The following is a 22,114-nucleotide window of genomic DNA, read 5'->3' as shown; positions in this document are numbered from 1 at the left end:
ATTGGTTTTCTTTTTCTGCACAAATATAACATCCAATCCCCGCAGCATGGATGTTAGCACATCCGCACATCATCACGTCTGCCCGAGCAACCGTGTGGCACCCGTGGGTGACCCACACTTTCCTCCTGGTCTCATTCAGTGCAGTGTGGTTCCTCACGCACCCTGAATGCCTGGGTAGCAGCTGGGACCAGCCCCTCGCCCCTTCCCAAGCCAAGTTCCGACCTTTCAGGTGGCAGCACATCACAGCGTGCCTTATTAAGTGATGATTATTCTACGGCTGCCCACAGGTAGGTCCCTGACCGACCTCAGCAAGCAGGGGAAGCTGCTTCAGCCCACTGGGGATGCGCAGAACCTGCGAGGGGCTTGCTTCATTCCCAGTTCCCTTCCCGCAACGAGTTCTTCCCAACTCCCCGCACGGGAGGAAGACCGTGTCTCCCTTTATTTAGCCTTTTGTGGACTTCTGTCCCTGAGCACAGCTGCCGCCTCCAGATACGAATGAGAGCTTCAGAGCCTGGTCGTGTTGTACATGATTTGGGGACAGGAAACGCTGACACAGCACGGCCCGAGCCGCGGCGAGCCTGCAATTACTGCTCTGAGTCCCGGCGTCCTACAGTTCATTGCTATGCGCATATTATCTCTGTGTCTGTGAGGCTCAGACATAGTTACCATTTATCTATGCACATATATTCTCGAGCCGTCTGTGTTGATGGCAGCGTATATCTTGTAAGTGGCACATTCCGGGCCTTCGTGGTCCGTGGCTGCCATGTCACCTGGCGTCGGCGGCCCTTTGGGGGTTTCTCCCGTTTCTCAGTGTGTGTGCTGATTTCCACTGAGCCGGCAGCCAGCAGCTAGAGCGTGTATTTATTCCTGCGCGACTGGGAACAGTCGAGTACCCACGCTTCAGACCGCACACTCCTGGGGGGAAGTCTGATGTCATATAAACAATTAGAGTCCGGTACCTTGGAGCTGACTGTCCTTCGTTCTGATGACATTTAAATGTGAGTGTGTGTTGTCACACTTACAGCAAAATGGCTTTTATTATTTAGGTTATATTTCTGGGGTAAAAAGAAAGAGTTCAGAGGGACATAACTAAGGTACAGAGGCCTGGGAATTGCAGAGGTCACCGTGAGACTGACCTGTGCCCTTGGCTTCGCCTCACTTTGGGAGGACTGCTTGTACCACATTGACGGATAGACATTCCAGCCAGAGCCAGACCTGCTCAGACCTCGTGCCTGTTCTGCCTAAGACCCAACTTTTCTAGTTCCTTTTGGATGAATTAAACAGAGAAACATGTGCCGGACAAGACAGGATGTTTTCAGAGCCGCGGTGATGTCATAGTTCTCGAGGTGGTGCCCGGGGTGTCCCCCACCCCCAAAGAAAGCATTCTCAAGTTCACACCAGAAGGGAGTGAGAGTGGGTGCTCAGTTCATGCAGCAAGTAGCCGGTTCCTTGCATGTGAATGAACATCCCAAAGAACCCAAAAACTGGTGTTTCCTAACTTGAGGCTGTCCCCAGGTGAATGGTCCTCAGGTACATCCTTTGGTTGCTCTCAGTGGCTCCTGGAGCATGAGGGTGCGATGGCTGGTCGATCACAGGGTGCGTTGCTAGGTGAGTGGCCCCTCTGTGGAGAAAAGCAGAGCCTCCCTCCTGCTTAGCTGGACTCTCCGTGAGGCGGGAGAGCTCAAGAAAGTGTCCCAGAGCTGAGGCATGAATCCTCGTTGGCGAGCCCACACAGATGATGGCTGTCTCAGACGGGAGGCAAGAGGGTAGTGGAAGCAATCGGGGCTGGAAACAGAGTGGAACGACCTGGGTCCCTACGGTCTCTCCTCTTCCAGGCTAACGTCATAATTTAACCAAACCTTGCACGTTGAGCTTTCTTTCCTAACGCGCTGAGCTGCACGGTGGCTTCAGAATAATATCGATCTTCTTCACGCCCTTGTGTTTAGTTTGTGGGGAGGCTGGTTTACCCAGGGGAACCCAGGTGGGGCCAGAATGGACCTCAAGGCTACCTCTGGAGAAGGCTCCATCTCCGGAGGTGAAGGCAGACGGTGAACTGCTCTTCTTGAGGCCCTTTATTATTATTGTTATTATTAGCATTCCATGTTTCATGCATGCTCGAGAGTCCCTGGCCCATTCATTCCATTTCATCTTCCTCCGTAACAGCAGGTAGCAGGGAAAGGTAGCTCACTCTCACACATGCTCACAACCCTGCAAGCTGTTTGCTACCCAGCAAGGAACATCGCCTTTTCTCTAGAAATCAGGGATGTCCTGGAGTCACATGACGGGGCCCACCAGGATGGGCACCGCCTCATCACCCCTCCCAGGTGCTGCTCCCAGGGGCAAGGAGGTGGGTGGACCGCAGCTCCAGGGCTGAGGCGGACCTGATGTGGCTCAGCCCAGGTTCTCCTGCTTGTGGTCCCCTGGCCAACCCTAGACTTTAGTGGCAGGAAGGGGACACCTTAGGTCTGGAGACTGTCTCCAGCTCCACCAGAAAGCAGAGAAGAACAAACACCCCTTTCTCAGCTTGGAGCTGCTGAGGGGCCAGTCCCGTGGGCACCTGCAAAGCTGTGGCTTCACGTAACAAGGACCTCGTGCACCCTGTGTTGCTTGCTCTGTTCTCCATGCTACTAACAGACTCTGGAGGTTGTTTTGGTTGTTGTTTTGTTTGGGGGTTGCTTTGCATGTCACTCTTCCTCTCGCTGTCAGTTGCGGGGGCGGAGTCTTTTCCTTTCTGTGATTCAGGTGCCTCATCCTTTCCTTTCCAGGTTCTTCCAGCTCTTTTAACATGTCAAACTCTGGAGATTTGTTCATGAGCGTGCAGTCACTCAATGGGGATTCTTACCAAGGGGCCCAGGTTGGAGCCAACGTGCAGTCACAGGTAGGGACCAGCCATGTGCCGCCAGGTGAACGCACTAGAGCCCAGGAGCCCTCAGTCGTATCGGCACTTCCCGCTTCTGTCCAGAGAGAGGGAAGCGTAGCAACAAACCTTACCAATGACCAAACCAAACCAAAAAAAGACAACCATTGTCGTGGGGAATCTCGTCCACACTTGGTGAATGCATTTGGCTCTGGCTTGTCAGTCACACTGGGAAGGCGGGACAGGAGCAAGAGGCGCAGGGCGAGGGGACCGAGGCTGACCAGGCGAGTGGACACAGCATGTTCTGTGTTCAGTGGGGGAAGGAGGGACTGCTCAGGGCGTTGTTTCCAGGTCTCCCTCTGGTTCTGGGTTTTCCACTCAGCATCTGCCCGCCATGGAGGTGAGCCACGGAGGCAGGTGCCTTAGTGTCTCATGTTTCCACGTGGAGCTTTAGGAAACCCTGCCAGGCGGACCGAACCCATCTCCTCAATCTTCCTGAAGGTTCAGGGACTTTCGTTCTGGAGCCAAGTCTAAGTCCCTGTTGGGAAGCAAAATGAGCCATGTGGTGTAACCTCAGTGCTCCCAGGCGGCCCGTCTTCGCCACACCTGATGGGCGAGGGGCTGTGGAGTGCTTTGGAGAATTACCAGGGGTTCCGAGCAACGTCCACGCAGTGTCCGCCCGGCACGTGGCTGGGGAGCACGGCAGGCTCAGAACAGACCAGCTGGCCAGCATGTCAGCCTCTGTTCAGGAAGCTGCCTGGACTCACCCCAACAGCTGGACATCATTTGTCCTCAGACAGACCAGTGTCAGTCACCCCCTGCACTCCGGGTGAGGTGGCTGACCTAGCCCCCTCTAAAAAGAAGCCTGACTTTCACGGGACACCCGCCAAGCAGGAGCTGCACAGCAGGTGTGGAGGGAGGGACAGCCCTCACTCTCTCCCCTTGGTGCCCCCAGCACCCCAGCCCCTGCCGTCTCACGCAGCTTCGGTGAAACATTTCGGGGGTCCCCGCTTCCTGTCACCATGTCGCTGTCCACCTCACTGAGCTCAGAGTGGAGACTGGGCTGCCTTAGCGAGAGCTAATGGACCCCTCCCAGGAGGAATGTCCCCGATGGTGGCCCGGATCTGGCGCGCCTGAGCTGCAGCCTGCGTGACGACAGTGGCCTCGCTGTCCCTGCGTGCCCAACTGACCTCTGTGTTTTCGTCCTCAGGTGGATACCCTTCGCCATGTTATCAGCCAGACCGGAGGATACAGTGACGGACTCGCAGCCGGTCAGATGTACAGTCCGCAGGGCATCAGCGTAAGAAACAAGCCCCTGCCGGGCTCTCCCTGCCAGTTATTTCACAGCCACGGGGCTCGCAGAGACACCCAGTAGGACCTGTCTGGGCTTACAGTCACCTAGCTTCCTGTGTCTGTATTGACGCCGTCGGCAGCATTCTACCCGCAAAAACTGTGGCGCTCGGCGGCTTTGCGCAGGCCGCCAGTGTCCGGGGCTGTCGCACACAATCAGCGTTTGCGTGGCACCTGCGGCCACATGCCCTCCGCGCGAGGAGCGGCTAAACAGGTGACACCTAGTACGGCGGTGGTAGGGACATGGCCACAGCTGGGCCTGGGAGCCGGGGAAAGCTGGGAGCCGGTGCCCGAGGCATCCAGGTGTGTGTTCTTAGAAGGACGCCTCCCTCCGAGCCGTGGAGGGACAGTGAAAGACGCAATTAACAGAGAGGCGGGCGTGCAGAGGGTCGGGGCGAGTGCAGACCCTCTTCCGCTGGCCCTTGGGTCCCTGGTGGCTCCTGACTAGCATGAAAATTCGTAGCGACAAGCTGTGTCGCACAGAGTGGAATCGATCAGACAGACCCAGGAGAGCCGAGCGTAGATCTGGGACAGCAATCCAACTCGATTTCTCAGATCAAGCGTCCGCTGTCTCAGCGGTGGTGACAGCGCTGGACAGGACGCAGCCTGCCAAAGGAGGCCGTCCTTCAGACGAGGGTGGCGCCCGGCTTCTGGAGGTCACAGGAGGCCCCGGGTCGGGCAGAACCACTGGCTAAGATATGAGGAGAACTTGGTGGGTCAATGGGATGGTTTCTGTTGTGTTGTTGTGAGGATTGGACTGAATTGGGGGTGGAAGGAAGGAGAGGTGGGCACGATGAATAGCGTCGTCCGCTGAGCTGATTGCAGTGCCGCCTGCCACAAAGGAGGTGAGTCCAGTCACATGTGACTCAAACCAGAGGGGCCCCAGGAACCAGGCCTTCCTCAGTGAGGTGCGGGTGAGAGGCCAGTGAGTTCTTGGTCTAGACGAGAAGAGCCAGGGTCATGTGCTGGTTTTAGTGCGAGTCTGGGCTCACCATGAAGGATCTGCCAGAAGGGGGTCATGGGGTCCCTGAGGAGCACATCCAGAGAAACACATTTCATGCCCACACGGGGGGCCCAGTTCTCCCGGGTGGCTGCCCTGGGAGTCTCCAGCTCCCCACTGCAGCTCTCGGGTGGGGTCTGAGCTGCTGGGAGGGACGTTGGAGTCACACCAGGCTGAGTGTCTTTTATGGCCCTCCCACTGAGGACTTCTTTATTTTCTACCTTCTTCAGGCAGAGTCCCCCTGAGTATATGTAACATTTAGAAGACCCTCTGGGAGCAAAGCAAGAGGGTCAAAGCTGATCCCGTTCCATGTGCTCTGGGCAGTTGAAGGATTTCCAGAGAGAGGGATTCCTGTCTCCTTGTGCTCATCTGAGTTGTTATTTCCATGTTAATTGGTGAGTTGCCGGAAGGCTGCCTAGAAAGAGCAGGGATACCGTGATGGAGAAGTGTGTTCTCAGAAATGGATTCCAGTCCTAGCAGGTTTGGCTCAGTGGTTAGAGCATCAGCCCACAGACTGAAGGGTCCTGGGTTCAGTTCCACCCAAGGGCCTGTACGTACCTCAGTTGAAGGCTCCACCCCCGGCCCAGTGGGGTGGGTGTGGGAGGCAACCAGTCGATGTGGCTCTCTCACATTGATGTTTCTCGCTCTCTCGCTTGCTCGCTTTCTCCCTTCTACCCTCTAAAAAGCAGTGGAAAAATATCCACGGGTACAGTTTTTAAAAAAAGGAAAGAAATGGCTTCCAGATGAATTAAGTGGCTGTGTGTTTCTGTGTGACTGCAGCCCATGTGCATTTACGCACTTCCTGACTCTTTTGAGATATCAGATAGATTTTTCCAGAAAGAGCTATGCTCTGTGCGTGAGTGTGGGACGGGAATATGGCACGCGCACAAAGGGAGCCGCAGAAAGTCTGCGTGACTGGGCAGGAAACAGGCTGACAGTTCTGCTTGTTGGCATCTTTCCTAACTGGGTAGCACGGCCCTGGGACGCTGGGGGTCAGCACGGCCCCTCCACGTCATCTTGTGGGCTGGGAACCATTTCTGAAGCAGTGCAAGGGACATGTGCAGACAATTATGCCTGATTGCATAAGCCTGCCGCCCGCCCAGACGCTGCTTCAAAGTGGCACTTGAAAGAGCCTCTCGCTTTTCCCTGTGAATTGTGTTTATTTTGTTTCTGGGTCTTTAATATGCAGGGTAAGTGAATCAAAGTCTGGTCATGATAGGCTATGTTCCTTTGGCATCAGTTTTAAATTGTGCCACCTGCCTGCCGGAGACTGAGCTTGTTAGAGAGGGCGATGTCTTTTTAGGTGGTGGAATGAACCACTGGGACGTGTGTGTGTGAGTGGTGTGTATGTGCGCGCCTGTGTTTTGTGTCCATGTGTGCACATGTTTTGTATGTGTGTGTGTGCGTGTGTGTGCATGCAGAGTAGGGCTGTGGCTGCCAGGAGAAGAAAGGGAGACAGAGAAGGAGGGCCTGAGACCAGAAGAGACAAGGACAGGAATGAAAGGTTCCAGCCAAGAAATAAAAATAAACAACTCAACCCAAGGCAGCGCTGGAACCCCAGCTGGGCTCCGGGTCGTGTTTCATCCACAGAGGACGTTTTCTGGGCAGCCTTCATCAGCTCCCCCGGCTGTGTTTCCACAGCACCTGTGTTGTGCAGCCAGCGTCCACTAACCCTGCACAGCCCACGCCACCTGCCTTTCGTGAGGCCGCCAGGATGGGCTGCGGGGCAGCGGGGGGACCTCTGGCGGCAGCCGGGAGCCTGGCCCGTATGCGTCCAGGGCAGGAGTGGAGCCTCTTCCGGACAAGGGGCCAGGGGCTCCCCCCTTGACACCTCCAGGGCCGCGTTAGGGGAGTGAGAGTACGGGCGGGAGAGCCCTGGCAGAGTGTCCCTGGTTCCATTTGGCGCCGTGTGAAGCGTCCGTGATGTAACACGTATGTGGTGATACAGTGACAATGCTCATTTGTCCCTTTTCCTCCACTTGGGCGAGCAGTTGTCACAGGAGGTGGTTCCCAGGGAGGCTGGTTAGGACGCGGTTGTCACCGTCTCTGCTCCGATGGGAGGTGTGCTTCGAGGTGGGGATAGCGCTGCCCCAGGGCCCTGCTGAGCACCGCGCGCGTCGCATTACACCCGTGTGCGCTTTGTGGTCTGAATGACAGCGGCCTCCTCACGGGGTAATGGGCGAGGTTATTCCAGGAGCCTGTCACACTGGCCACCACTTAGCTGCCAATCCCATTCTCCTGACCCCACTGTCGCCGTCCCAGTTCTAGAAACAGTCTGCTAGCTGGGCTGCTGAGACTATTTCCTAATTGCTGCTGCTGCCTCTCAACCCTCCTTTCTCCTGCAGTCCTAGATTTTGTCACTTTGCACAGAGACTGGCCTGTATGCTGCACACCTGGCCCCATCTAACTGTCTTCCCAGTAACCTTTGGATGCTGGTCAGTGTGGTCAGCTCAGCCCTCAGTATTTAATGACCAGTAGCCATTTCTTCTATTCAGCCTCAAAGTATCTAGCAATGATTTTTATTTTAAATGTTTACTAATCTGCAAATATACAGTCTTTTTAGTTTTAAAAGGTTCATAAGTCTTCTTTTTTATAAAGAGCTTTTAAACTTTTGGGGCAATGCATATTCTCTGGGAGTAAGATTTACATCGACAGTAAACATGGGAAGGTAAATGGTGGTAATACGGCCAAGAGAACCCTCCCTGAACCTCCGACTCCGATCCTGAGAGCATCCCCATCAAGACCAGGCGTGGGCGCCCATTGTGCAGCAACACAATGCCGTTTCCGAGGGGGTGGTCACTGCTCTCCCCACAGGCGTGGGACTAGAACTGTCCATGGGATAGCATCACATCAGTTGTACCCACTCAAGTCAGTCCTGCCTTCTGCTCCATGAAGAAAAAAGTCACAGCCTCAAAAGGGCAGCTCGTTTTTGTGGTTGCTCCGGCAAGTGGCCAGGCCCCTCCAGACCTCAGTAAATAGTAAGCAGATTGACTCGGCTGATTTAATTGTGGGAGACGTTCGCATTGATTTCTGAAGGTGGCCCTCCTTTCTCCTTCTCGGAAAGAGGATCATGGTCTTTGGCAGGCTTGATTTTGCATAAAATAATTGACTACTTTCTTAGAAAAATTCAAGCATTGTTTTTAAATCTGGTACATTTTTAAAACCTCTACTTACCTCTGGCTTTGAGTTGGAGGCAATCTTTTCCACATTTCTGAATTTTAATATTTAGATCTCTAAGTGCTGTCCAGTGTGATGGAGAAATAAGGCAGGAGGCAGGACCAGCTGTGTCTGGAACAGCTAACCAGATGAGTGAGTGAAGAAATGCGTTACTCCTCTCAGTGTTCACGGAGAGCCGTCTAGTGTCCAGTGCCAGGAACGCAAACATCAGTCGGGCTTGATCCTGGCTCCGCGGAGGCACAGGAAGCTCACAGGTGGGAGTTCCCTAGCTCCGGGCCTACTTCTCCGAAAGGGAAGGACTTCCCCACCCATGTAGTCAATGTCATATTATTTTTTAAGAATTTGGGGAGTGGCCATTATAAGAGGAACTTATAGCTAATCATATGCCCATCAACTAAAATTACATGCATAGCTTATAGACATGAGTCGACATTTGCTGTTCTTTCACAGATTTTACAAGTGGCTATGCCACGAGCATCATTCCCGCTTAAACGTGCTGTCCGAAGGACTTCTTCCACGGGTAGGACTACTCTATTCCACTGCCATCCTATACGCTCACTGTTAGCCACACGTGGCTGCTGAGCACTTGAGACGTGGCTAGTGACCGAGAAAATGAATTTGCAATTGTACCTAAATTGAATGAATTGATATATAAATAGTGGTATGTGGCTAGTGACTACCTTGTTGGGCAGAGCAGTTTCAATGCCTGGCATCATTTAGTGGCCACCAAAGGTGGGACGATAGTGTCAGAGGTGACCACGCTGTGGAAACAGGCACTGTCCTAACAGAGAACACAGAGAAGCATGCTTTCTGCTTAAATATGTCTTTCCCCATAAAAATAGAACTCTTTATTAAAAATTAACCGTGCACAAGAAGCTAACTCAGATCGGCATAATAATGGGCTTTAAACGCTGAAATAATCGGGAGGAGAGAGATTATAAATCCCTATACCTGTCATGGTTCTATTCGCAGCAGTGTCCAGCTCTGTCAGCCACTAATTCATCGAACCCAATGACTTTTCAAGCCTAAGCAGGACACGTCTTTGAATCATCCTGAGCCCTTTCCTATGTCTCCGCCCCTTTGGTGCTGATAGGGGTCTAGTCTTTGTTTCTCACTCCCCAGTGACCGAAGAAGCCTTGGCCGGCAGCCTCTGCTTAGGTGTCCCTCCTCCCTGACCCGCTAGTCTCTTCAAGGTCGGCCCATAGGTTGGCCACTGGAGTCACCCGGGAGCTTGTGACTTGCAGAGTCTCGGGCCCGCCCAACTGTTAGACCAGAGTCTGCGTTTCCTGGATGCCCGTGGCTCTGAGTGCAGGAGGTTTGAGGGGCTCTGGCCAATGTCTGAGCCTGGAAATGCAGCCTTGGACTTACCTGCGAGGAGCAATTACAAATGCCTTTGCATTGCATCCGTCCAACATGTTATTCTGAAGCCTTCCAAGCATACAGAAAAGTTGGAAGAATTACAGGGAAACCAGTGTGTCTACGACCTCGATGCTGTCATGAATATTGACTCCGTGGGCTCCGTTCCATCTTCACCAGTGCCTGCGCCCTGCCCCCATCCGTCAGTCTATCTTGTTATTTTGAACCATTTCAAAGTAAATTGCAGACAACAGGACACCTTTGCCTAAATGTGACTAGTACCTGCACCATTAATGAGAGCTCAGTTATGTGTTTGTAGTTGTTTTCTATTAGGTAAAATTTACATAATTAAATGTACAAACTTAAGTGTACATTCTCTTAGCTTTGGCAAATGTCACTTGCATATATGAATTTACTACCCCTGACATTCTTCTGTTTACCTCTTTCTCAGACTTAGAAAAAGGGGAGGGGAGAGGAAGAGAGAGGGTAACCCACAGACCAGCCTGTTCTCCGTCCAGCCGGTGCCCCCGTCTGTCACCCCCCATCTGACCTAAACACACTGCCAGAGTCCCTTTCGGTTGTGTAGGCTGGTTCCTTCTACACCTGCCCTAGGCTCCGACTCGGTCTGTCTGCTCTTAAAGGGACTCGTATCCCTTTCCCATAATAAAAACTTCTGAAGTGTATAGAAATAGAAGTGAATGTTTGAAAGTTAGGTGACCGTGTGGTTTCTTCTCTTATAGGATGGTACATCTCCCCGACTTTACCTTTCCCGTCTCTCCCTTTCTTCTCTAGGGTCCTTTAGCTTGAAGTTAGGTCGTTTTCTGAAGCCTCCCCCAGACTTACACAAACTTCGTATTTTTCGAAGTCACCAACCTGCCTCAAATTATACTTGATGTACTTGAGTTCTCCACAAGGAGTGGGTGTGGAAGGCCACCCTCGGCGACCTGGACCTCTGTGAGAGGACAAGGGCGTTCTGGAGAGACCACGGGAGACTGAGGGCTGTGCCCTTGCAGGGTGTTGGGGTGGGGTGGGGTGAGAGAAATAGCAGAACAGCTGGCCCCATGCTGCAGGTCCTGGGTATAACTAGAGGTCCCCCAATGTCCATACTGGGAACACTAACTCATAACATTACCAAGTGCCTAATAGAGCCCAGCGTCTCCACCAGCATTCGCGTCTGCATTTCATGGCTGAGGAGATGGAGACTCAGAGAAGTTAAGTGGTCTTCTGAAGACTGAGCAGCCAGGGTGTGGACCAGATCCGTGCAACTCCAAAACCTCCATCACTCCTCCACCCAGGAGGCCCAGGCCTCTGGTCCTTATGCTAAGTGAGGGGTTGGTAGCGCCTTCCAGGGAGGGAGACTGTTATGCTTCCCGGTAGTAGTTTGCAGCTCGGCTGGCATGGAAAAAACGGTGAGAACTCAGGGATGACTCCTGTCATGTACTCCTCCAGGGCAGCACACGAAAGGGCTAAAATGAATTGGTTCTTGCATTAAAATTAAATCTGAAAATTTTACAGAAAGTCCTCCCCTGGACATCGCCTGCTCTGCACTGCTCTCTGTCCTACGTGGTCACCCAGCGTGGCCGGGGGCCTGGTGCTCCCTGTCCTACGTGGTCACCCAGCGTGGCCGGGGACCTGGTGCTCCCTGTCCTACGTGGTCACCCAGGGTGGCCGGGGACCTGGTAATCACATGCGCAAGGCAGAGGCTGCAGGCCCAGGTCTTTGTGGGGAGATGTGGCGCTTCATTACTACAGGTGGCAAGACTGTTCCAAATCTAGGTGAGAAATATCAATACAGGTCACTTTATTGAAAAATCTGGGGACAGCCAAATGGCAGAAGAGGAAATTTGTACCTACTTAATAGATTATACAGTATTGAAGAAACTCCAGAAGTAGCCATCTCTCCCAGCCCCAAGGAGGGTATGGAAGGTCAGCTCGCAGCACTGGGCCAGTGCTCCCCTCCTTGTCAACACTTACATGTAGCTTCTTTAATGAAGTGAAAGAATGCAGCAAACGGCAAAGATAATATAACATGAACAAAATTAGAACAATTAAATAGAAAAAATAATGCCAAAAATTAAATTTAAAAGAGCTAGGAAATAAAAACAGAGAAGTAGGAAGAAAGAATATACTGTACTATTAAACTACAAGCCAATGGAAGGATGAAGATGGTGGGAGAATGATAAAGTGCCTGAGAAATGGCCAGAGGAAGCACAGGTCTGGCAGAACAGTAGCAGCAGAAACCAGCACAGCACGGACACCTGGCCAGAACAGCGACAGCGAAGAGCATACTTACAAAGCTCATAAAACAGACCAAGCGGCAGTAAACCAAACACTTGTTATAAAGCAGGACATTAAAGAACAATTAAAAACAATATGGATAGATAGAAAAGTAACCAGCTAAAACGACATTTAATAATTGCATTAATAACTAACATTTATTGACTTCATCCCCTGTGCTTGGCAGTTTATATGCATTAACTTATGTAATTCAAGTTTATTAAGACATTTGGGACAGTTTAAAGGTAAACGAGAAAGTTAGGAGGCATGAGAACAGTGACAGCAACAAAAAGTGAAGGTTAGTGAGACAGACCTACGGACGTCCGTTTTCATTCCTTGTCTCGTGAACTTATTTTTGCTGTTGAACGTCCCCGAGTACCTGGCCTGGCACTTCCTGCCTGGACCGCAGTTTCCAGAAGCCCCTGGTGGTTCTCCCCAGCTTGTAAGCTTGGCCTTTCCTGGAGGCAGTTCCTAGCGGTTAAAAGTTTCAAGCAGTGGAATTCCTAGTCCAGAGCTAAGGCATTGCTGTGGCCGGTGGTCCCGCAGCCCCCTCCCCTCACGGTGCGGGGCTCAGGGTGTGTTCTTGGGAAGCGCCTCCCAGACCACGCCGCTCAGTCCACCACACCCTGCTCGGGATGTGGTTCTTCTCTGGGTATTTTCTCTACTTTCCTCTCCAGGCCGTAGTTTCTGAAGACAGGGGTCCTGGTTTTGAATCCAGCCTTCAGTTCAGGCCTGGTGCATAGTAGGCATTTAATGTGTGCCCTTTGAAAGGGGCCTACTCAAACCTGTGTCAGGAGGCCTTCCTTTTCCCTCCGTCCCTCCTCCCTAACCTGCAGGCAGGCTTGTGTCTGGACTGTCTTCCTGCCCCAAAGACTTCTGCATGTTTGTGTCTTTGTTGTCCAGAGAGTCTCTCCCACAAAAGAACGTCATTTTTCTTTTTTTAAAAATTTTCACAGCCTGATACCCATATTTGAATCACAGCTTGTCTATACCTTGTAGCCTATCTTAACCTACTCCCTCCAGAAATCGCTTATGGGTACATATTCAGAAACCAGATATCTGTGTCTTCCCTTCCCCACACTTTCTTTCTGGGGCAGTGGCCTTGAGCTTGGTCCCCAGTCATTCATTCATTCTCACCCATGCAGCAGGTGTCTGCTTGGAGTTCTTACTAACCATTGGACAGGGGGGCGGGGAGAAGAAGAGATCTACTGCCTGTTCTCAAGCAACTCACATCTCATCTCAGCTGAAGGCTGTGTTGAGCCGGCCTCCTGCAACCCTTTAAAGCGAAGAACAGCCATTTAACACTCTTCACAGGCATTGTATTCTGGAGAGAGTTTCCCAAATCACTTGCTAACTTTCCCTCACCGGGCAGGGGTCCCAGCTGCCTCACTCTTGCCCAGAGCTTCTGTCCAGTGAGCTCTGGAAGTTGGCCAAGGCGTCTCAGACACAGACAGAGACCTGCATTAGATGGGACTTTACCTTATACGCTTTGTTTAAATGTTACATTTCCTTTTTTATCTGATTACAAATTAATATTTAATAAGGAACATTTGGGGACTGCAGGAAAATCACACTGAAGAACATTACTGTTAACTCTGCTCAGCAGCCTTCCCATGTTTTTTGTGTACACGTGTGTTTTGTGTGCATGTGGAAAAGTTGTGATTGTACCAAACATGTCATTTTGTAACCTACTTATTTTACTAAAATATACTATGAGCGTTTTCCATATCAGTAAACAGTTTCTCAAATATGACTTTAGTAACTGCGTAAGGAGCCTGTTATAGGGAACGTCAGTAATTTAATCAATCGCTACTGTGGGACATTTAAGCTGGTTTGGGGTTTTTTACTCTTATTAATAACACTGTGGTAAACATCATAGTTCAGAAAATTAAGTGCACATTTTCTGTTATTTCCTTGGATACATTTCTGGGAATGGAGTTGATGGATCAAAAGATATAACGAGTGTACCCCTTTGAGACGAATTGCAAACTTTTTTCTAGAAACATCTGTTAATTTGTTCTTCCCACCAGAAGCTTTTCAATCATCCCCATTTCCTCACAAGCTCAATGACAATGACTTAGCAGTTTTCCAAATTTGTCAATTATTAAATTATAAAATAGTGTCTCACTTTTATTAGATTTTAATTTGTTTCTCTTTGATTACTAGTGAGATTTTTTTATATGTTTATTAGCCTGTGCGTGTACTCTTGGAAGGTCCATCTTTTTCTCATTGACTTCTAGAATTCTTACACAGTAAGAGTATTGTCCCGTCTGCACACAGAAACATTTGGAAAATAGAGAAAACTCTATTTCTATGTGGTGGGGGCTCCTGTGGAGGGTGCCCCTCCCCGCCCCAGTCTCATTCTGTTTATTTCTGTGGAAAGTTCTTTGGCATAAAAGACAGATTGTATCCTAGGAAAACTAAGGGCAGATCTGTTAGCAATACTGGTATTGATCTTAAAAATAGAATCAAGCTGCAATCAGAATATAGAATACATTTTCTGTATGTCTAGTCCATGAAAAAACTCAGCACTAGAAAGTCAAACCTAACGTTTTCTCAAAGAACCTATAGATAATTTCATCAAAAATTTCCTTGGTAATTTACCACGTGCCTAGTACTACTCTCGGTATTTGTCGAATATTTGCGTTGTCCAATACGTCCGTGCGGGTTGATAGCCGGGTTGAAGAGACAGAGCTGCGTGTATCTGAGGGATTCCTAGGAGCTTAGCTAGACCTCGGTCTGGAAAATGGTCTCAGAGTGGCAAGGTGTTTTCTCTTTTGGAGCCACATCAGTCTCCTGTATCTTCTTCACCATCTCTAAGTGTTGTGTTCTTCTAGGTCATTTACTTTCGACAGGTCACCATCGTTCCCCAACCCCGCCGTTCTTCCTACACCCGAGCTCGCTGCACCGCTGGCAGATTTCCACTGCACACATTTCTGGGACAATCTAAAAGGAAAAAAAGTAAAATTTAAAAAGTCAACCACATTACATGTGGCCAAGAATCCCAGAATGGTGAGGGTGCCCCCTCATCCCCGACGTGCTGTGGGATGGGACCAGGTGCATTCACAGTTCTCTCTACCAAGGCGGTTTTCAAGCCTTTGCTCTCATTTCATCTGTGGACAGAGTTCTCCACACAGGACTGTCCTCCCCTTAATAAACAAGGCGCGAAGGAGGCTGTGCCCCTCTGCACCCCCGCCTCCCCCGTGCCCTCACCCTCTGCCGGCTGGAACGGCCCTGCAAACACTCAATGCCATTTGAGCGCATTAAGCAGCCAACTCTCTGGTGACATAGCAATTAGGGCTCTGAAATAGATTTGGTGCGTCACGGAAGATAAGGGTTTTGAAAGTTTCTGTTGTGATTATAGCCTGTACCTCCCACAAATAATAGGCTTCCAAATAAGAGGCTGCCAGCACAGCCTTTGTGGCTCTGTCTCCGTGATGGCACGTAAATTGCTATAATGTCCTCGGTGTACTTGAATATGCCAGTCTCTGGGACGCGAGTTGGCTCCGGGTCTCTCTGCCGCAGGAGTAATCTGGGGCAGTTGCTGTCCCCCGGACCTCAGGCCCGTGGGCGGGCTTCAGCTTCCCGCGTGACGGTCAGTGGCCTCACGGTGGCCGTCACGAGGGTTGTGAGTTCTGTGGAGACCGATCGTGTGGAGGTGTGTGTGCCGTCTCGGTGTGGCCCCGAGTGAAGGCTACCTTTCAACAAAGCAAAGCAAAATCAGAGGTTATAGAAACAAAAGAAAGACCTTAGGGCTAACTGGTCAGCCAGTCAGATCCTTTAGACTGAGAGTAAAAGCAATACCCTTTGCTCAGATTACCCTGATTTGGCGAGGTGAGTAAATACAGTTGTCTCATACGCCTACTCCTCCTGCAGTGTGTGTGTGAATGTGGGTGGATGTGCGCATGTGTGTATGAGTGTGTGTGTGTATGAATGTGTATGTATATGTGTGAGTGTGTGTGCTGTGTGTGTGAGCTGTATGTGTAAGGAGTGTGTGAGTGTTGTGTGTGAGTTGTGTGTATGAGTGTGTGTGTTGGGAGTGTGTCCGTGTTGTGTGCGTGGTGTGTGTGTGTGAGTTGTATGTGCAAGGAGTGTGTGTGTTGTGTGAGTTGTGAGTGTGTGGGTGTGAGTGTGTGCGCACTCATTTCTTAGTTGCTGTATTCTGAATGCGCATCCGCTCTGTGAGAGTCGGATAAATCGTGTGTTGCCCACTGTGTGCAGGTGCATACAAGGGGGTGTATTTTGGGGTTTGCAGGTCTGAGTGCGGAGGATGTTTATTCAGATATAAATAGCTCTCCCCACGAAGACACTTCTATTTAGCTAAAGCAAGCTGAGCTTATTTTCTTTGCCTCTGAAAAGTTAAATCAAACAAATCTGTAAGTTTTAACGTCCTGTGTGTACATCAGGCACACGGAGTCCCTGCGTCTGCGGGGTGTGGAAGCGTCGTACGTGCGGCCATAGTTGCACTTTCAGCAGAAGTGGAAAGCGCCTGGCCCTTTAGGGGGAGACGTGCGTAGCCTTGTATCTGTGCACGGGGCAGCCCTGCCAGACCTTCCCACGCCCTGTGTGCCTTGCGTGGCAGCACGAACGCTGGGCATTCATGACAGATGGACTGGAAAAGGTGACACTTAGAAGTGCCAGGGTAGCTGACCTGCATGTGCCCTTCAGGGGTGTGGCGCCGGGTGCTGGCAGGACGGTGCTGGTGGGGGCATCACCGGGGCAGCGTTGTGTCTGGACCGTGACCAGGCAGCCTGTGGACGGCAGTTAGGGTGCGTGGCACAGAAGGTTGGAGGAAGTGACTTATAACAAGAGAGTTCATGTGCTACCAGTGGACACAGGTCAGGTTGACCGTCTTACTGACCGTCTCGGCTGGGGCTCTGCAGTGAGGTGCGAGATCAGCATAATGAGCCAGCAGTGTGGCCCCGCACAGGGTCGCGTGTCACGAGCGTAACCCTGACCATACACAGCTCGGTACAGGTGGTCAGTCTGAGTTGTGGAGGCCACCAATCTGAGATACAGACAGTGCCACTAGATGCGCCCTCACGTCTTCATTTGTCCCTCCCGGACATCGATTAACATCCGTGATGTGCCCAGCACTGTGGTAGGCGGCTTGGAACTGGACGTGAATCCCACAGTGGTGCTCGTGGGCTGGTAGGTGACAGACATGGTTGAGGACATGCCCCGTGGCAGCACCAGTGCCTTGTGAGCACAGACGGAGGACAGGGCTGCTGAGGAGGGGACATGCTAAGGTCCCATGGGACAGATGCTCCCACTCAAGGTTGGAAGCAGCCAGGTGTGAGTGGCATGTGGGTGGGTGGGTGGGGTGCTCAGGACACAGGGGCATGAAGTGGCCCTTCTGCTATGGGAGCTCCTGAGTGGCTGGGGGTGGTCGAAGCTTGAAACACGAGCATTGAGCTGGACGGGAAGCTGGGTCAAGGGTATCGCAGGTGTGATGAGGACACTGACCCGCGTCACGAAGCCACTGAAGGTTTAAACAGGGTGGGGATGAGATCAGAACTACATTTTGAAAGATCACAGCTAGAGATGGGCCTGCAGGGGCCACACTGGGCGTGCATCTGTTTCCACTGAGATTCCCCAGGGAAATGTGTCTTGTCGCTCAGGGGACTTTCCAGCAGCATCCTTGCATCTCTGAGCTCTCTTGGAAAGTGCCCACTGTGTCACGTTGAGAAAGCTGCGCACATCAGGGGAGCCTGGCTAGGGTGCGGCTGCCGGGAGAGTGCGTGCTGCGTGCGGGTTGCTTCCGCTTCTCTGTTTCCTTCCCTGGCCAGCCCCACTCATGCCAACGGGCCCAGGGCGCATCCTCCCAGCCATGCCCAGTGTCTGCACTGCCGGCATCTGGCCGCGTGCAGCCCGAGCTCCGTGCGGTGCTGACATCAGCCGCTTTGCGGCACCTCGGAGTATTGCTGGGTTGCAAATGAGAGTTTCTTGGTGCCAGGCTCACTTGGGCTGTCACATCTGGTGATGAATTCTCTGCATCAACCCTGTGCTGCTAAGGTGAGCTCAGAGGAAGGCGTCGAGGATGGGCCCGCCTCAGCCCAGCCGCCTCCGCTGCTCTGGGCTCAAAGCTGCGCTGGGTGCATTGCTCCAGGGCAGACACGTAGCAGGAAGGAGGAAGGACTCAGGGCAGGTGGCAGGGGAGAGGACTCAGGGCTGGGGTGCACCCCTGCTCCTGTGCTTTGTCAGGAGCAACCCCGCGGGCTCCCATCCACCAGGACCCTGTCCTCGGCCCTCTCTCCCTCCTCCCGAGGGCATGCTGGGCCTTGTCCGGTTCCTGGGGGTCTGCCTACCAGTCTGTTCTTCGGGCAGGATAGCGTGAATAGTCCCTTATGCTGCGGAAACCTATGGTTCCCCAATACCATGAGTGAGTGGAAAGCCCAGGTTTTCTGATGTAGAAGCTGGGGCACTGTGGCCTGACCTCAGGTTCCGTGTGCATCCTGTCTATGAGGGGCCATGCTGAGCCCCCACTGGAGCTGAGTGTCAGGCGGACTGGCTCCCAGCCACAGCCCCATAGGCACCTGCAGTCCCGGGTGTACCCCTCCCCTGAGGACATTTTCATAGACAGCAAGGGCAGATTTGGTTTCAGAGACTCCCCTGATGCCCCAGCGCCGCCCAGTGCAGTTCTGGTGACAGATTTTGACGAGGAATGTGTCCTTTATCAAGAGGAGTTTGCCTCGGAGTGTGGACAGGGTTGTCGGGTGCAGGAGGAAAATAAAAGGCTGGGGAAGGAGACCATCTCAAGGCAGAGTTTCCCACTGAATTCAGCACAGGGCAGGAGGTGGGAGGACTCGCTGCCCTGGGAGGTGACCAGTCCCACTTCCAGGACGTTGCAGCCGCAGCAGCTGCCCAGGCGTTTACGGTGCGCAGTTTGGAGCAGCACCGCCGCAGATGGTCTCCCAGGCAGAGACATGGCTGGAGGGAGTTTTGCTGTTGGATGCTTCTGGGTTGAGTGTTAGGAAAAGGTTCTGAAATGGAGGCTAAACCCCAGCTCCCAGCTCACCCACTGAAACACCTTCACACGGGCCAGGCCTGGGCCTTGGCACGACTGTCCTCTTCCCCGTGTACTTTTTGAGGCTCTCCTCCAAGGGTGCCTCCTCCATGAAGCCTCCCTTGATGCTCCAACCAGAAGGGTCCCATCTTCATGGGATCTTCCTAACAGCCTACTGTAGCACTGCTTAGGCTCCTCCACGAGTTACGGTTCACTCCTATGCTGTCTGTCCCCTGCTGAGGGCGGAACGTATCCCCCCATTGCCACGTGCCAGGAGCACCTAGCACAGAGCAGGCACCTGGAATCCTGACAGGGAACATCGAGCCAAAGGACCTTAGGAGGCAGTTGGACAACCTTTCTGTTTCTCAAGGGGAACCTGAGGCCGGAGGGGTGGGGATGCCTGGCCAGATCAGAGTCGGCACCAAACCTTGGGCCCCTGGGCCTGCAAGGCGGCTGTCATTCCACCAGGCATAGGGGGTCATCGCGTGACGGAGGGGCGGGGGGGCAGCTGGAACACTGTGTTCAGAGGCGCATGGGGGCCCCACCCTCATCTGAGGTGGGGTGTGGTCTACAGCAAGAATAGCCTGCTGACGCGCGTCCTGTATGCAGGCCCCTCTCACAGCTCCGTTGTCACTGTGCTCCGACAGCCGGCTGCAGGGGACTGACTTCCCTCCTTTCTTCCCTTCTAGGCTAATGGAGGTTGGCAGGATGCGACTACCCCCTCATCAGTGACGTCCCCCACAGAAGGCCCTGGCAGTGTTCACTCCGACACCTCCAACTGACCTCCCCGCACGCGCATCCCGCTGACCCTGTGCCCAGCGGGTGGGGCCAGGAGGGAGGGTGTCTCCACGCTGAAGCGGTCAGACTGGAGGTCGAAGCAATCAGCAGACACAAGAGTCTCCTTCCCTTCTCTTCCGTGGGATGCCACTTCAGCCAATCTGGACACTTCTTTCTACTCTGTCCCCTTTTTTCTGGGTAGAAGCCACCCTTCCCTGCCGCCCGCCGCCAGCCTGGTGCCGTCCCTGCCCCTGCCCCTGCCCCTGCCCTCACTCCCTGGGCCCTGCCTCTATGCGTCACTGAAGGATATTTTCAGCAATTAGAGGAATTTAAAGAGGAAAAATGAAAAGAAAATAATAAAAGTGTTTGTTTTCACGCTGGTGGTCTGAGGAGCCACGTTTACCTCATCAAGCCCCCATCACAGCCCCCCGTCCCTCGTCACTCTCACTACCTCTCGCAGGACTCGCCACGCAGGCCCTGCTCATTGGCCACTGCCTCCTCCTGCTCTGCCCTCCCTGGGGATAGCTCCGTAAGCACGCTCCCCCTCTGCCCCCCCAGTCCCAGTCCTCCCTGGGGATGGAGCCCCAGGTCCTGGGTTCAGCTCCACAGGGTTGATTCCAGGTAGGAAGTCAGTGGCAGGAGAGGGCACAGGACAGGAGAGGTGGCGTTCCCGGTCTTCTCACCATCCTAGGAGCAGCTCCTGGTTTCAGAGGCAGACTGGGGGCCAGAACCTGCTGCAGATCCAGGTGTGGGTTAGCGTGGTGACGAATGCATCACAGAGGAGGAGACGGTTCTCATCCTGAAACCCTTCAACTCTACCTGCACACGCACATGCACCTGTAGGCACATGCACGGTCTCACATGCACCGCCCCGAGGTCAGGCACATGCCACATACAAATACCTGCATTAGTAACCGCAGCCTTATGCCTTGTGAGCCCAAGAGGGAATTGGCCACTCCGAGTAAAGGTCCCAGACACACAGAAGTGATACGTTCCTGCGGCGTCCGGGACCTGCGGTCCCAGCAGGCACACGCCAAGCGACCCCCATGGGACAGACCAGCCTCCAGCGCCAGCCCTTCCCGTGCACTATGGCCCGAGCATCAGGGTGCCAGGCACAGCGTCTGCATGCGGTGGCTCTGTTCTGTGTTTGCGCAGTGGGGATGTGGTGTGACTTGTCCGGTGTTCTGTGCACCGTGTCTGGGTCTGGAGGACTCCGTTGTATGAGAGCTTGCCTCGGGCACACTGTTCACCAGCTTGTCTGAGGACCTGTCAGTGGTGGAGACGGGGAGGTATGTTCTTGGTGAAACCATCGCGGGGATTTTCAGGCTCTGGGAGTATCCCTGGGAGACAAGTTTGCACCGGAAAGCCATTCTCCACGGCGCTGAGCCTGCTCCCTTCATGGCCAACTGTGCCAGCAATGGAGATGGCAGCTCGGCGCTCGCCGAGTGGGCAGTGGGCAGATGGCTTAGTGCCTCACCTGTAAAATGGGGACTGGTCTGCCTCCTCACGCAGGGCTTGTGAGAGACTGCAGGTGTCGGTGTCCTGCACATCCAATCTGTAAACGTGAGGCCGGGGAGCAGTGTCTCCGAGACGAGCTGGTTCAGCTCTAACTTCTGGTCCATGTCTGGACCCTGACATCACCCTGAGGGCAAAGGGGAGAGTTGTTTTTCAGTTTGCTTTTGTCTGGTTTCTTGGAATAGAGAGAAGGTCCCAGACTAGAAAAATCGGACCTGGCTCTCTTAGTTTGTGCTTGAGTCCAGCCCGTGGTTTGTCAGTACTCAGTCCCCTGTCACATCGACACTGCTTGAGGCTTCTGGGACTGTGTGAGACCCCGAGGAGCCAGGCTGTCCCCCAACAAGGTCATGGGCGGTCCTCAGCGTGCAGTAACAAACAGAAACTGCCTCTTTGTGTGTGTTAGAGGGTGTGTGTATTTGAAGGAAATGTGGACAAGAGATATTTGGGATTATGCCTGGTGACAAGAGCACTAGAAAGCCACATCTGCTCCTCCATGCAGAGGGTTCTGGGAAGGGGGCCACGTGGCAGCCCTGCGGTGATCGGACCCAGGGAGACCTGCCTCGGTGCGGGGCTTTACTGGCCCCCGCACCTGGGCACAGGGTTCACCTGGAGCCAGGATGAAGGACTCGGGTTTGGGTGGATGGCCACCATTCCAGGTCAATGGAAAGATTGGGCGGAGTGCAGTTCCACAGGCAGGTTCCCGCCCCACAGTAGCTGCCCTGTCACTGTCACACACAGCCCCCCCCTTGTACCTTTCACACCTCTCCCTCCAGAGCCACACTTACATCCAGCGTGGCAGC

General features: G+C 53.0%; 1 protein-coding gene across 2 annotated transcripts in view; it reads left to right on the top strand.

Annotated features, from left to right (window-relative positions):
• The window catches only part of PBX1 (PBX homeobox 1), a 220,922-nt gene extending 200,747 nt beyond the window's left edge, over positions 1-20,175 (top strand). Inside the window, exons 7-9 of one of the 2 annotated variants that reach the window (XM_081121850.1) lie at positions 2,766-2,878; positions 4,068-4,157; positions 19,712-20,175. In XM_081121850.1, coding sequence (XP_080977976.1) covers positions 2,766-2,878; positions 4,068-4,157; positions 19,712-19,804 — 296 coding nt within the window. In that variant the 3' untranslated portion in view covers positions 19,805-20,175. The remainder of the gene's footprint in view (positions 1-2,765; positions 2,879-4,067; positions 4,158-19,711) is intronic. The other variant, XM_081121851.1, reaches the window with a different exon arrangement.
• Positions 20,176-22,114: the final 1,939 nt, after the last annotated feature.

This window comes from Miniopterus schreibersii, assembly GCF_964146895.1.
Source record: "Miniopterus schreibersii genome assembly, chromosome: 19".
Taxonomy (NCBI): Eukaryota; Metazoa; Chordata; class Mammalia; order Chiroptera; family Miniopteridae; genus Miniopterus; species Miniopterus schreibersii.
This window is presented reverse-complemented; position numbering and strand designations above follow the sequence as displayed.